Genomic DNA, 16899 nt, shown 5'->3' on the forward strand with positions numbered 1-16899 from the left:
TGTCAGGGGGCATTCTATTGGTCCATCTTGGTATGTTAGTTCTTCTGAGCTGTCTGACCTTCCCGATGTTTTCCAGCAGGCTGATGGGCTCTGTGCGTTTCCCCAAGGGTCCCCACACTTGCAGGTGGCATGTGACGAAATTCCCTGCTTTTCAGCTCTCATTGCCCCAAGCGTCACCACACCCCCTTGCTGTGTCCGCAGGGATTTGCAACTAGGTGCCACCTATCTCTGCCTGGCTATCTACTAAAGCCCTGCCAGGCCGATCATGAAAGTCCCAACGCACTCCCCATCCGGGCTCATGGCCTCTTCATTTGGTCACTTCATGGGACACAGCATGGGGTCAAACTCCTTGACCTCACCAGCCGCTCTACTCACCTTCTGGTGGCAGAGCAGTATGCGTCTAACATGGCCTCCTCTGGCTCTCCTTTTTTTCCAGGGACTGGGTTGAGCCCGTCACCCATCCCTGCTTGTCTCCTGCTTCTATCACGGCCCGCCAGACTTCTCCGCTGACACCAGGGAGCCGGTGCACTCTCGTCACAGCTCCCCCGGGTCTTTTCTGATTGTGGGCCCAGTCCGCCTTTTGCCCCAGGAGCAGCAGATCACAGAGGCAAGCTGGCATCACACGCTCTGTGAGACAGGATCTTCAAGCCGCCAGAGCTGCCATTTTTTCGGGGGGCGTATACCTCACGGCTGATTAATTCGACGTCCACATCCCTTGGTTAGCTTTTCGGGACCGTCCACAGTCTGCGGGCGTCAGCAATGTAAGCTAGTATGTGCATTTAAGGTGCCCTGGTACACTCCAGGGTCAGGATGGTGAAGGATTACTGCCGGGGGCTGAGGAGCCTGCAGCTAGTGCATTTTGTGGGCCATCATGCCAGACATGTCCCTCACTTAAATCTATCTCTAGTACTCTACCAGTATGTACAGTATGGTTCTAAAGTAGCCTGTCACTGCTAGGCTAATATAATATGAGCTGGTCCATTTCCACAGTTCTGTTTCAATGCTGATATGATAATGTAACCTAAGACAATTTGTTTCCACAGCTATTTTTAAGCATTATGATGATAATGTAACTTGACACATCGGTTGCCACGGTTCTGTTTTAATGCAATGTGTGCTGACCCTATTTGGTAAATTATGCCATAGAGGAATGGAAAATAAATACAATACACGTGTTATCGCATTTTTTTGTATTTGCTAGTTGCCCACAATTATGCATTTATTGACTCTTGTTAGCATGCATTCTGCCACTATGAACTTACAAATGTATATTTATTTAAACTGAGGGTGGCCTGAAACAAAAGTCAGGCAACTTGAAAAATGGTGTTTTGGCCCTGGTTGAATTGACACCAACTGTCATAATCTGTACAGGGATTCAGCAAACTACCAGAGGTTCAAATTGTCACTATTTTCAGAAGTACTCTTCAGCTGCTATTCGATAAGGACCCTTTCTCCTTACAGTACAGTTCTACATTGTAGTTTCATTTATACAGTCCGCCATGCCTCTGACCAGGCATCCAAATGCATTAGCTAGCAGACAGGAGCATGCTACAAGTAGGCTGCACTGAGCTGGAATGTTCTGGGATTGTAGAGGAAAGTAGCACCAGAAAGGACCATTTCAAAGCAATTATCAATGTAATATGTTGCATATACAAATGTGCAAAAAACACCACTTTTCTCTTTGTTCTTTAGTAAGAAAGTTTTTTTTTTATTAACTCCAATTAAGAGGTACAATTTGCAGGGGGGCTCAAAATAGATAATCTCTGCATGCCAAAATCCAAAAGCTGTATATAAAGGTTTGTTCCCAAACTAACTTAAAACCAGCCAGAAAACACCAACCCTTAAATAAACAAAACTTAGATCACACATAGTCAACCAAATCCAACCAATGTCAAACCTGCAGTGGTAGGGCACAGAACTGGAGAAAGCTGTGTCTGATCAACTAAATAACTACATTAACATTAAGGTCTACTAGCTGATTTATCAATTTGGATTTAGAGTTGGCTTCATTACTGAAACAGCTACCTGAAAAATCCTGAATAACCTGCACCAAATTCTTGACAAATGTAATATCCGTTTCATCATTCTACTGGACCTAACAGCTGCCTTTGCCATTGTTGACCACGACTGGCTTCTCATAAATCTGGAACACTGCATTGAGAGCAAGAAGCAAGGTTATGAACTGGAACTCCTCATAACTTTCAAACATCCTGGCTATCACTCTATTTAAGCATTAAATGGAGCTTGTCAGTCTCATACAGGAAAATTATAGTGTCTCCATGCAACAATTCACAAACACCACCAAACTGTACGTAAATACTTCTAACAGCTAAAGACAGACATCCTAAGGTGTCTTTCTCTACAATTTCAACTTATTTATCTACTTCCTCCAAAGCCAAACTTGATTCCTCACTACTGAACTCACTGCATTTACTAGGCTTCCCTACGTCTCAGTCACTCACAGTAAAATCCTTGGGCTTCACTTTAGATTCAGCACTTACTCTCAACGAACATGTAAATAAAGTAAACAATGTGCGTCTTAATTCCCTGAAGAAACTGACCCACCTCATCATAGCTAAACAGCTCACAACAGTTGTTACCTTGTTAGTCATATCTAGGTTGACTTTGGAAATACAATTCTTGCTGGAGTTCCCCAATCATGCATTACTTCTGTGAAAGGTATTCTTCGCTTGGCAGCCAGACTAGTGGAACCAGCAAAAAAGGATTTATTTTGCTCCCATTTTCAAAGACGTCCACTGGCTTCTAATTCCAGCCGGCATCAAACTAAAGTTCTACAAGGCAATCCATGATAAAAGTTCTCCTTACACAGTTTAATTTGCTGACATTCACACAATCTCCAGTATTGCACTATACGAAACACGTGCATGACATTATGGGGTACAGTCAAGGAAACTCCCCGCATACCCTCCACATTAGACTCCATAAAACAGATAGACCCCGGTAGGAGAGTGATAACACAACTGTAAACAGAGGCGAGAGCAGACATCATTAAACCCGAGTTGAAGGAGAGAACAACATTGGAAGCGGGCTGCGGGTTAGACTTCACAGACAAACAATGGGATGAAGTTCTGATGCACACACACACTGCCAATAATAACCCGAGGTTCTGTCTAATTCACTTTAACTTCATAGAGAACACGTGTCACACCTGGCTTGTCGCAGACCAGGGGAGTGACCTAAATGCAAGCAAAGAGATGCAATGTTCCTCCAAATGACAAGGTACTGCCCGAACTTGCAAGACTACTGGACACGGATCTTAGATTGATGCACAACAGGCATATGAACCTATTTACAACTGACTCCGAATAACATGTTTGCTTGGCATCAATAGGGGACACATTAAAAATAAAGTGAAAAGTAAATCTGTGAACTTTACCCTTCTCTTAGTCAAAAGGAGGACAGTGATACATTGGTTGAGCAGCAAAACCTGACAATCGATGAATGGTTGAAAGACATAGGTGAGTGGTGCACGCAGAGGACATTAAAATGGTATATACTAGGCAATGATCTGGAAAAGTGAAGGGTCCTGCTGCTGAGACTAAAAACTCCCAATGACTATAGGCCACCCTGAGCAGCCAGGCCAACTCCTTAGTATTGGAACCTCTCCCATAAGGGGCAAAAACTAAATCAGGCAATAGACAACCTACCGCTGTAACCGACCTATGATGGAACTTGCATTAGTTTTGCTAAACGTTAACTCAATGTAAAGTGCTGATCCCATAAATACTGTGTTCTAAACTGCTTAAACAAGTATTATGAAGTCTAACTGCCACAGATAGTTGTTGGTTATTGCCAAATCTACAATAAAAGGATATTTAAAAAATATTGTGCTGACATTCTCTAGAGGATATATGGAACACAGAAGTAGAGACTAGCTTTTTCTGGAAATGTTTAAGTTAAGCTACCCCAGCCCAAAAACAATCCTTCTCAGGGGCTTCTACTTTAGCATGGAACTCCCATCCACCTGACCTACAAAAGATAACCGCACGCACCACCTTCTGTAAGTGTCTCTGTACCCATCTTTTCTGACAATTTCTGAGTTAGCTCATGACTTGCAGACTTTTTAACTCATCTTCTAATTTTGTGCTGGCCAACTCTCTCCTTCAAGTTACCCCTGTGAACCCTTGTTTCACCATCTGATCACATAGTTGTTTTCTCTATTAACCTCCCTTTCACATTTGCCTGTTTCCCCTCAACATTTTTTTTGGTGAAATGTCTCAAATATAAGCGTTCAAATACCTCATGTTTTACCGGACAGTAGTCTTGGCATGCTCTAAAATGTATTAAATGTATAAACCTCACTCATTTCGTTAATTTATTTACTGCAGTCACATTTTGCTGCAAACATAAAATCACTTTGGAATATTAACCCCTTTAAAGCTAGTAAACAAACCTCCCCAGTGCTGCGCTGTCCATTATCCAGTGCTGAACTGGACGTCCAACGGTCGTGCGCAGCACTGGGGAGGTAGTGCCCGTGACGACCGTTGGCCGACGGCAGCACTTAAGGGGTTAACTAAACTCACAGTTCTTGATAACAGCATGTTCGTAAAACGTTTTGACTAATGTCCGAATTAAAAGCAATCCTCTCATAAACACATAAAACAAGAAATACAAAAACATACCGTAGGATTAAAGATCTAGTGTTTAAATCAGCCCAGACTTGAAGCATTAGTGCCTTAGAACCCAATGAAATCAGATGTAAACTGCCATCCTTTCCAAGTGTACCTCCACAGTTTGGAGTTTCAATAGCATGTTTGTCTTCCCCTGAAAAGTAAAGGTTTACAAATTAAAGACGATTACAAATGTACACATGCCTATTTCAAGTGCTTCTGAAGTATGATAAAATGCATTATAGGGACTAAATATTGAGTAAAAACTTTTAAAAAATTGCATACATTTAGTACAGGTTCTTCCGAGTCGCATGGCCTATATAACTCCAATATTGGACAATGTAGCCTCTTGGCTTATGATTAACCTACCATTTTACTACCAAGTTTATTGCGAGCTCGAACTTTAGTATAATGTTCTGACCTCATTACATTCTTAGCAGGAACAACATTAAAATACCATGGAACATTCAGAGAAAGTTAGAAATTGAACATCTTAACCATTTCAATATTCATGCTAAAGAAATTGAGTTTTATAGGATTGTAGCATATTTTGCCAAATGTTAAACATTTTAAATGTGGGTGTGGCGCAGAATAGACAAGCAAGAATTAAGAAACTAGCTAGCTAACATTGAGGGCAGTTTAGAAATAACTCAAGTATCACAGGGTCACAGAATTCTCTTACCCAGTTCTCACACAATAGCTTTAGTGATTCAACTTCTAAATAAGGCCATATGATCTCCGTTGCCTCACTCGCAAAACTCACTAAACATGTCAGCACGAGTATCCTGGGCACACGTGATAAGTAAGTGGTTAAAGCCTAACTGCAGAGTGTAACCACCTACTGCACTTTACACAGGTAACTGCAAATAGCAAGTCATTCTTCATCTGCAGCAAAGTCACAGATGTCTGAATTGTATCAGAACCAAACCCCTATTCCACGTCTAAACTTGGATACAGAAGATGGGTAGATTGAAATAAAGGTACCTTCCTATTCCTCGACTTCTTAATCTCTGTTAGCAGTGTCTCTAGAGGAACAAGTAATAATGGATGGGGTGAGTAAGGGAGAGCAAAAATCAAATACCAGAATGACAAGGCGCTTAGCAACTAGATTCTCTCGAGAACAAAAAAGCGTACCCTAAATGTGAAAAGCACAACTGATGTTCAAAGATGGTCAGCATGGGTACTAATAATATACCCAACAGCTAAATGACTTTAAGCTCGACAATACAAACATTGACTAAAGAAATGATGCTGCCACAATAATCCTCTTTCTGGAGCATCTCGGGCCAGGTGAGAAGATGGGTGGGGTTTTGGGCCCAGAGTTGGGACAAAATGTAAGGGAGAATTTGGGGCTAGATCCGCCAGTGGTATTCCGACTGACAGCTTCCTGAGATCATTGGGGCCCAGAGAAACGCCAGAGGGCGCAATAAGGGTACAGAAAATATGCAACATGACATCCTTAAGGCCTCAACTTGTTGCAGCGTCGCCGATGGGCCCAGACAATCTGGCAGGATCAGGACGAGTTGGGGGCCGGTTCTGTTGCATAAAGACTGGGATAGAGAGGAGTCCTGACCTCCATGTGACTTCTCTCGACGAGAGTGGCACAAGGTAGGAGAATCATGTTTCAACTGCTTATGTTTTTTTCTTGGACTCAGACCTACCTGATGACTGAGTAGGAAGAGGACATCTCTCAAGAACAACATTGAGAAAGAGAATGCATTCATGTACTCATTTTCAAGACCAAGACTGGCCATGTGCGTTTAGTGATGTTTGGCAAAGTAAACCTTGGCCTCAAAATCATGGAACTCTTTGGGGTTCAATCTGGTGCAGTCCCCACATAACATAGTTGTGTGACAAACCCAGGTAGCGTAGACAAATCTTGTGAGGATCTGCCACAGCAGTCTGTGACAGTCCCTGCAAGGTTTATATCCTGCGGCAAAAATTCGTTCAAAAGACTGTTATACGGTTCCTACAAATCTTGTAGGATTGTGTATTTAGAATAACAAAACTTCTTAATGTAGAGACTATGTAATCAGTAAATGTTGGTTTGTTAGGCTAGCTCACAGTACCACATCTAAACTCCTAACCTTTCAGAGTTATAGATGTTATTGGTAACCTCAAGCATGACTGATTCCCAAGGAATTTGTGGAAACAGATCTAACTCTTTAGCATGCCCAAATTGTCACAAAAAAAGATACAATAATGCATTTTCAAACATTTATTGAAAAGCTCTAATCTTTGTAAATAAAACATGAGCTGCGATTATCAGAAAGCTGAAGAATATCATTGTATAAGCATTAGAATGATAAAAAAAACCAATTCAATCATGTCAATTGTTCATAATGTTACAAAGGTTACTCCTATATATTACTCATTTCTCTATGCTAAAGAGAGCATGTCAGGAGTACCCATCTGTCAGGCCTATTGGTATGACCAAACTCCATACTTTGTCAAGAAGTCGGTCTCACTGCATTAACAAATGCACCCCCATCTCAGTGTGCAAGCCTACACACTTCTCTTTCGCAGCTATCTTCCATCTCAGCATGAAGGTCAGGGACAGCGGAACTGCATCTCAGTTACAGCACCTTTCTATGATGACTCCGGTGGGAAGTGAACCTCTCACTGACTTCAGCATGGACGCTGTTCAAATAATGAAATGGCAAGCGCATCACAGTGATCCAGAGGTACAGAACAACATCTTTAATTAGTCTGTACAGAAATAGTCATTTTCTGCTAGCAATAATAAAAAATAAAACAAGGCATCATGTTCTGAGTTGTGCAACCACGGACTAAATGTACAGACTTAGAGGGCGACAATGACTATCAGAAACCGATGCATACATGGCATATTCTCACATTAAGGAAAACATGTGTAACCACCATCAGAAAACAATGCAAAGTTAAAACATAAAGCTAAAATGGAAACTAAATGTAAGCTACACAACACCCTCCCCTCGGTCTGAAAGACAAATTATATAAAAATAAGCAATAGCAATGAATACATGTAAAAAACCTTGTGTTTCACATAAACACTGTAACAACATAGGCAGACGCTAAAAGCAATAGAAAAATGCCAATTAAAAAACTACACAAACTAATAAATGAAGAAAAGGAATTTCATAAAACAAAAAAAGCCAATTAAAGAGTCTAGGAGGAATCCAAAAAGAAATGTGGCACCTGTATCATGTCCATGACATCTATATCTATCATGTCATTAAGGCCCAGGATTTAACCCACATCCGCAGACAACACATCAACAGAGCCCTGAAGAACAAGATCCAAAGGACTAAGAGTCAATTACAGCCCATTCAACAGAAATTGAAGACAACAGTGGCAGGAGAGGAGCCTCCTCAGAAGAACCAGAAGTCAAGGGAGCATCCAGTATTTGGAAAAGCAGCTAATAATAAGTATCTTGCAGCAAAGAAAGCGAATTTGCCTGACATTACAACTGATACAGTTGCAAAGGACGCACAAGCCGAGTCATGTCCGGGAACTGAGGCAAAAGTGCTCACTTGAAAGAGCACCATTGGCAGTGAAACTTCCTGAAACCACACGGGTCGGAAGGACAGATACCAGTTCTTGTTCAATTCTAATAACGAGAACTCTCCAAAATGCTGCATCATACATTCACGACACAGTAGGACTTGTGACAGTTCCGAAGCACAAGCTGACAGCTTATTTTTGCTGTTAGTTTATAGGACTCTAGGCATACTTTAGAACTGAGTACCTTCTAGTAGGGACCATCAGAGGTCCTGATGAACAGACAGTAGGGGACTGTCTGCGAAACATGTCGACCTGGTAGGTGCCAACAGCCCTACCTCACAACCCCTTCTTAACATTCCCAGCCAGGGAAGCGAATAAAATATTTTTTTCCACTAGCCAGGGAATTTTTAATTTTTTATTCACATCACAAGGTTCCTACACTTTATACATTTCACTCACAGTGCACCAAACACATAGTCTTTCATCACTAATACAGTGCTCCCGCGTAGCTCGTAGGTCGTAGCACGCCCCGCCCCGTAGAGGGACGGGAAGACCCCCATGATGAAGCATGACACTAAGGGGTTCTTAGTGTGTGAGGGGTATTTTAAAAGCACATAGTGCCTTCATCTCACCAGTCTGAGGAAGAGGCTTATTTTTACAACTTCTTTCAAAAATTAAAAACCATAAATTTAACACTTGCACTTTTTAGGTAGAATCTTTTTGTTTATGCAGTTCCATTATCATCAGGTCATGTGTGGGGACATCCATTACTGAGCAACAAAAATAGAACCAATATAGCAACCAGAACAAATAGCACAAGTGGAATATCTTCAAAAACGCTTGAAAACAACAAATGTACTAAAGACAGAATGACCTCAAGCACAGTCTGAAATGTAGAAACACATTCAGACCCATTTACTGTAAAAAGTGGGCCACTCCAGCAGTGTTCGAAGCATTAAAAATATGGTGCACAACTTCCCCAAAATGCTGTGGAAATTGTGTACGTAACTGTTATTGTACCTCAGTCTTAGAGCAGGCTACTTGCGAGATCAAAACTCTCTCGGGCAGGTGTTGAAGCCACATCTTTTTGAAACAATAAGGCTTTCAGTCTGCTTAATTTATCAAAGTTAATTGGTGAAAAAGATTCCTTTGTCCACAAAGTAATTTTCCCAATAGAATGTAAATGTATAAGACATTCATAGAGCATGTCACAACCTTGGAAACAGTGACTCTGATCATTTAAAATTATGTAGTTGCCATTTGAAAGTAACACAAATTCAGACTAACACTGGTACAGGAACACCCTTCAAATAACACACGAGGTTAGCCATAGACGCATTACAGACATTATGAAGTGTTATCTCTCTACAAATGAAGGAGTGACCCAAAGAAGTTCCACACTTGTGTAGACTTACGAAAACCTCTTGGTTTTATGTACGGATCTGTATTCAAAATGGAGAATTCAAGCCAGCTTTTAAAAACAATTGCACCTATTTTCTCATATCTGCCTACCAAAAAAATGTCTGAGACATGATGTGAAATGAAACGTTGAAATGGAGAGAGAAATTGAACCGTGAATAAGTAAGATGTCTGGTGGGGTTTCAGCTACAGTAAAAGGCAATTTTTCCAAGCGTTCTATATTAAGCATAGTGTAGGTTACTTCCTTCCTAGCAATAACTGTTCACATGCATGTCAAACTAAAAGACAAAAACAATTCAAATGCATTCACATGCACACAATTTGATTTCAAAACCGGCAATGTCTAACTTAACTACAAAATCAATCTCAACTGACGTTAGCTTCACTGAAGCATATACATGTCATTTTGTATGATATCAAATGCAGAGTAAACAATATTATTCAATTAATAAATATGTGTTGACAATGTGGGCATCCCATTATCAACAACAGCCAATGCTTTTTCTAAATTTTCTTTTTCAAGTTGTCTTAATGGTTCTGCAGCTTCTTGTTGAGAAATGTTCCAAATGTAATTATACGTGGCATACACAAACAATTTAGAATGAGGAGATCTGGGACCCAGCAAAAACTCTTGTAAATCAATATATTTGGAAAGCAGTGAGAAGTGGTCTTTAACTGCGGACAAGGTGGAATGTTCTAACAATTGCTGGCATAACTTTCCTATGCTACAAGTAGTAATTACTTCTGAATGTTGCGACTGAATATACTGGGTGTCTGGTCTGCTTGCTGTAAACCACTTGGAAGAGTTGGAAAAACGGGAATTGCAGCCATTGGAATCAACAGGCGATGATAACAAACCACCTGAACTAGAAAATGACGAATTAAGTCCCATTGTGCATCATTTCATTGAGCCGTTGCGCCTTGAAATTAATTAACTGTTGCCAATCATCACATTTTCCAAATGCAATAATGCTTGGTGTATTTATATTGTTAATATTACCCAAGCCAAGACGTTGGTAGTACTGGTTTGTTTAAAAAATATAATTTGGTGAGGGATCAGAAAAGCCCTAAATAAAGCATCTGTGCTCAGAACCTGCCAGTGTCGTGTTCCACAAACAGACGTAAGCTCAATATTGTCCTTATATAATATATCATATAATATTGTCCTCAATGTTATTCATAACACTGTAGGGCTAGTTGTGAAATAAACAAATTGGAATAAATAACCTTTGTTCACGTAAGCATATTTCTTTGCTGGTGATGGTATCAGCTTATAAAACCTGATCTGTAGAGCATACTCAGAAAAATAATGGAACCTTTAAAAATGTGATTTAGAACTTCCCAGAGGTGGTGTCAAGGCAGTATTTCCACTGTGCATAATTAAAAACAGCATGTGGAGTACTAGCTCTGTACATACAGTGATGTGCAGAGTGATGAAAACACGAACATTTAACCATAATTGCAGAATTAAAATACAAATCCTCACTCTCAAACACAGTGTATGATTAAATTCAGATAGCATATTGGAAACAGTCACAACATCCAATTCATCAAAAATGGAACCTGGGGTAATAATGTTATCTATAGTAACTTTAAAAACATATGGAATTTGCAGTTTCAGTTGGACTAAAAGTGTCAAAGGGAACGTTATCCCAAACAATACCATCGTGGACAGGAAATGCAGTAATTTCAAAGAAGAGGAGGGTAGGAGCACACTGTCTCATAGGCCAGCACTAAATAATTTGCTCCAATGCATCATGGTAAATGCAGTGTATGATAACATTTACTTCAGTAGTAGTCTTTAAACTTTCACCCTTGTTGGTGCAGCCTTTGCTGTGTATCTCTAGACAGATGTTTCTGGATTCAGATGCATTCCTTCATCAATAGAGAGCAACAAGTCATTTTGAGGGTGATGGAAATGCTTCCCAAAGGCTCCTTAGGTTTCTGTAACACTAGGTGGATGCAGGTGCATCCACACAAGCTCGTCACTAAGTAGCTCAAGGGAGCCTTTTCAAAGAGGAGGGTGGGAGCACACTGCTGCACACCACAGCACTCAGTCTGCCCCAATACATCATGGTAAATGCAGTGCATGATAACACGTCAGCTGTAGTCTTTAAATTTTCATCCTTGTTGGTGCAGATTGTGCTGTGTGACTCTAGATGTGTTTCTGGATCCATACATTTAACAGTAGAGAGCAGCAAGTCATTTGGGGGAGGTGCTGGAAATGTTGCAAAAAGTCTTCCCAGGTCTCTGTACCACTCACTGGGTGCAAATGCATCAACACAAGCTCACATGTGCCTTTTCAAAGAGAAGTAGGGTGGGAGCACGCTGCCTCACATCCCGGCACTCATGGACCTGACCTTTTAAGTCTAGATTTCACAGAAAGACACAGCCAGTCATGGTCATGAACTTCCTCCCGGACTCCTTCCATATTTTGTTCGGGGTACATCCTTTTTTCCTCTAACCAGATAAAATATGAGCATTTTAATTCCAAGGAGCAATTTTTTTAGTGGTTGGTGATTAAAATAAGAAAAATGTATTCATGTTTGATCATGAAAAGTTTATGTATCATCCCTTATGTAATGGGATGATTTGTCTAGACTATAGCTCATGCGGCACAGATAGTTCCAGCGTATTCATTTCTGGTTCAGACCACAACAGCATTACTTATTACACCGTCTTTTAATATTAAAATAAGTCTCAAGTTAAAAATAGTTTGACAAAAACTGCAGCAACGTTAAGACGTCTTTCAGATGTGTATTGGAAAGTAGTAGAAGAATACCACCCGTCCTTTGTTTTGCCAGACAATATGTATAGTCTGCTACCCATGCAGGGTGAATATATCAATGTGAACTACTGATATATGACTTGGAGGAAGTCATAAATAGATACATTTGAGGTCAAGCAATAAGGCTACTGGGGCCAGATAGCATCCAGCAGGACTTTTTCTTATTAAATAAAAAAGATATATTTGTATTAATTAAACCTGTGAAGATACAAAAAAGCCAACATATGCCAATTTCCAGATACAAAACATCATCGTACATATGAATTGGGACAATATAGCTCTGGAGACCACGGTCAGCACAGGTTCTCAGTTAATTTCGTTTATGTCTGGGATGCGTTTTTAGTGGTTGCCATCCATATCTGCTGTACTGGGGTGTTCTGTCACTTAGGGAACGTCACACTCACTTCAGTATCTCCGAGTTCTATCCTTTGACCCCACAAATTGGAAAGTTTTGGAGGGCATCCTCAGGCCTAGTAAATAGCCTCTTCTACATGCATGCACCAGTTCCTACTTTGGGACCAGCGATTTACCCCACAGATTGTCTCATTCGCCGTAGATGGACAATGTCCCTCTTGGCCACCATCAGTGCAATATTACAGAAGATTAATGCTTATCTGGGGGTGGGTTGTCTCTCCAGATCCATAGGACCACCAGTTGTGGTGTGAATCTCACCAACTCCCCTATGGTGCATAGCATTAGCTGTCCTATTCTCGACCAGAACGGCTGAATCACAGGGTACTTACATATAATGTGGACAGTGGAGCCCAGAATGAGTCAGCACCGAAGGCGTTTATCATTGTCCACCCTTCCTATTTTATGCAAACATGTTTGAGTAAAGTAATCCCTATGCAGGATCTTCTGGTGGATGAGATTAAAACCCAATCTGATTACAGCTTACCTCGGGTTCATACAAGCCCCCTTCCTGTCCCCCATCATCCAATGTCCCTTACCCCACTTCTCATTTGCGCCTAAAAGCCTTAAGTGGGGCGTGACTGTTGATAATCAGTATCCTATATATTTGGAGGAAAGCATGTTTTAAGTGGCGCGGCCAGGATCCTAAACTTCAGAGGAGATTAGTCTGTCAGGAATTCAAGGAGGGGCCAGTATTTGGTCATTGCATGTTTAGGATGTATGTAACAAAAGCATTGATTTTTAGTAAGCTCATATTAATGTTGAAGTTCTTCAAACAATAGCAGGCCTGTGTGGTCCCAAACATACCCTAACTTAGATAGGCCCAGGAGGTCTCATTTTCGGAAACCCTGTAACCTAGTCGGGTCCGAGATCAGGGCTGAGTCCCATGGTGGTATTTCTAGAGTGAAATGCACAGTCGTTCAGCACCTACAATCATGTGAATCTATTAATTTTACATTAGTAAGAGTTCAGCAAACACACCTTAAATGTTGTGAGACAAATCTCATTTCACAGTATAAAACATTGATCAGACAGATTCGATTTTTAATCCTTTATTCTTTTATCTTCTTCTTTATAATCAGTTTAGGAACCACAGCCAACGCATTTAGTCCTTTCGGACTTCTTCAAGGATCTCAATAAAATTCTTTTTTTTTTTAAATGTATTTATTGATTTTTATCAAAAAAGAAGTTACAGTGCAAAAGAAATCCATCACTATACAGACACAGCTACATCAATTGACATATTGTTTACGTTGCAGGCAGGAGCAACTTAAAGCATCCGCAAAGTCCATAACATTACCCATATTCTTTTGAGTAGGGGCTCAGCAATACAGCTGTGAGAGCAGTACGTGTCGGCACAGGTCAGCATTCACCTTAGTCTGTTACATGATATCACATCATCGAACACTAACTGTAGAGCAGCGTTTCCCAAACTGTGGTCCGCGGACCCCCAGGGGTCCGTGACACATTCCCAGGGGGTCCGCGAGAGGCAGTTTTAAAAGGGATGCAAAGTTCCTTGTCTAATTAGCAGTTTTAGAGCAACAATAAAAGTGTCAAAATAACGCCAGTGATTAATGCACCTGCTGGAGAGATGAGAGTTATGTCCAGTGCAGCTTTGAGATATCTAACGTAGCACAGAACGGAGGGTGCAAAGAACGTGTACCATGCATTTGAAAAAAAACAGTGTTTTATGTGCATTAGTCAGTGGGTTGCTGCTTTTGTCACAGATTTTTTTGTTACTCTGCAGTTCATAAGTGACAATCGTAATCTAGCACAGTGACCTATAAACTGTCATCAAATAACTGCTTGCAAACTGCGTAGTACAAGTTAGGAACTTATGTTTTTCCCAAGTCTTTCATTATCCTGATGCTGGTAAAAAGGTTTATATGGGCGGAAATATATTTTTATTTTTTAAAGTCAATGCTAACCACTAGCTGATGTTCTGAATCCCAAGTTTGCGCCTCTCCGGATCAAGCACTCATGCCTACTAGTATGAATGACATGTGAATCCTACACTTTGTAGTACCCTTTGCCTTATGTCAGTCAGTCAGAAATACTTTTATTTGATCTTGTTAAAAATCATAAAAGAGTGGAAAAAGTTCAATAATACAAACATGTTGAAAAAAAACAAAAATACATAAGTAGATAAATAGATGAGGGTTAAAAAGGTGCTAAAAGATGAAAACACAATACTGTCATGACCAAGATAATCATCCATGGATAATACGTAAAGTAAACTTTCATATTATAATTAAATTTTGAACAGCGAGAGGCGGTACTGTAAACGAGGAGACCAGAAATAATGTTGGTGCAGGAGAAGAAGAATGGTCCTAGCAGTCTTAACTGAACGGCTCCAGTTCATTCGTGTTTGTTGTCTAGTTCTTTGGCTGCCATTTTCCAAAGCATAATGGCTTTACAAGATAGTTCAATGGAATGGCCTCCAAGTCATTGTATGACTGTAGCTCTGCATGTCCGTAGCTGGGTTTTTATCAGCAACTTGCGGAGGACCCTTTTCCGAATTTCTAGAAGTGTGGGGCAGATGCATAGAAGATGTAAGAGTCTCTTCTCCCTGTCCACACAGCCGGCATTCATTTGTTAACCATACTTGTTTCCATTTTGGGGTTAGGTCCTTCGTGGGGAATGACCGCAACCGTAACATGGTCAGATAATGCTTTTTGTGTTGTGAAAAGTGTTCTAACAAGTATGGTTGTGGTTTGAGCGACTGATAAGAACGAATCACTGCCCAGGCGTGTTTTTTCTTTGAAAATGCAGTTTTGTCCAATAGCTGCGAAATTTGTTTGGTTGCGCTGTTTACTGCCTTTTTGAAACCAGAGAAAGAGGTATTTGTATGCCATGCCCCCTCGAGCTGTAAATCCTTGAGTGATCCTTTTAGGACCGTGGCGATGGAATTATTTAGCCTCGCTTGCTTTTCGATTTCTTCCCAACAGGAGTGGGATAATGTGTTATCTTCTGCTTGCCTCATCCGCCAATAGTATTTGACAACCGCCCCTTGTCTGGCTGGTTTCTGGTTTTTTAGCCCGTATTCCAGTCGAATCTGGGCTTGAGAAATGTGCTGAGGAATTGAGAACAACCTCTTGAAGAAGCTTGATTGGGCTTGGTTAAGGGTGGCTGCGTCTTTTGTATGCATTATTTCCGACCCGTATGATATAGTTGGTATGAATTTTGCTGCAATTACCTTCAGCAGATTCCCTGTTGAGCAGCCTTTTAATTTCCTGTGTAAAATTTTGAAGGCGTAAAGAAGTTGTTTTGCTTTCGTTCTCACCTGATTCAACTGATGTTTGAAGTTGAGGTTTTGGTCAAGTTGAAACCCTAGGTATTTGTAACATTCCACCTGGGTTATTGGTTTGTCACCTAGGTTCCAGATGAATTTACCTTTTGACCCTTTTGTATGTTGTTTTGAGAAGCGCAGCACCTTAGTTTTCTTGTGGTTAATTGTTAATTGGGATGCAATGGTATAGGCTCCTAGTTGGGTCATTGATCGTTGCAGGCCTATCGGTGTTTGTGATAGAAGGATGATTTCGTCTGCATATTGAAGGCTGGTGATTAGTGTTTTGCCCAGTTTTGGGGGGTCAGTTTGGACTTGTTGAAGGTGTTTCTCGAGGTCAGCGGTATAGATGTTGAAGAGGCAGGGGGCCAGCACACACCCCTGTTTCAGCCCGTTTTTGGTTTGTATCTTGCTTGTTATGCTGCGCCCGTCTCCTTTTTTTCTTTGTATCCGAGTAAAGATTGATAATTGCCTCCAAAAGTTTTGTTGGTACCCCCAAGCTTTGCATTTTTGACCCATAGTTTTGCCCTCTGTACTTTATCGAATGCTGCTTTGAGGTCAATAAAGCAGGCGTAGAGGGAGCGGGATCTGGCCATGGCTTGATTGGCTAGGAGTGTTACCACAGAGATGTTGGTGAGGGTGCCCATTCCAGCCCGGAATCCTGTTTGTGTATTTGGCATCAAATTTGTATAGCTCACCCAGTCTTCTAGACCTTTGCCTTATGTAACCTTTTCTATACACTGATTTACACGTATGATTCATTGTCTCTATATGTATGTGATGTAAAGTGCTTCGACATCCTACAATGGTATGAGAGATGCTATAAAACAAATGAAATACATGTGACAGAGAGGCTATGGAGAAATGAGAGGCACTGCTGA

At 40.9% G+C, this 16899-nt stretch overlaps 1 protein-coding gene across 2 annotated transcripts in view; it reads right to left on the minus strand.

Moving 5' to 3' along the window:
- LYST (lysosomal trafficking regulator) overlaps positions 1-16899 on the minus strand; it is a 3192287-nt gene that overhangs the window by 2506013 nt on the left and 669375 nt on the right. For both annotated transcript variants that reach the window (XM_078648813.1, XM_078648812.1), the window contains one exon: positions 4644-4785. In XM_078648813.1, the coding sequence (XP_078504939.1) occupies positions 4644-4785 (142 nt within the window). The remainder of the gene's footprint in view (positions 1-4643; positions 4786-16899) is intronic.

The sequence above is a fragment of the Lissotriton helveticus genome, chromosome 6, assembly GCF_964261635.1.
Source record: "Lissotriton helveticus chromosome 6, aLisHel1.1, whole genome shotgun sequence".
NCBI lineage: Eukaryota > Metazoa > Chordata > Amphibia > Caudata > Salamandridae > Lissotriton > Lissotriton helveticus.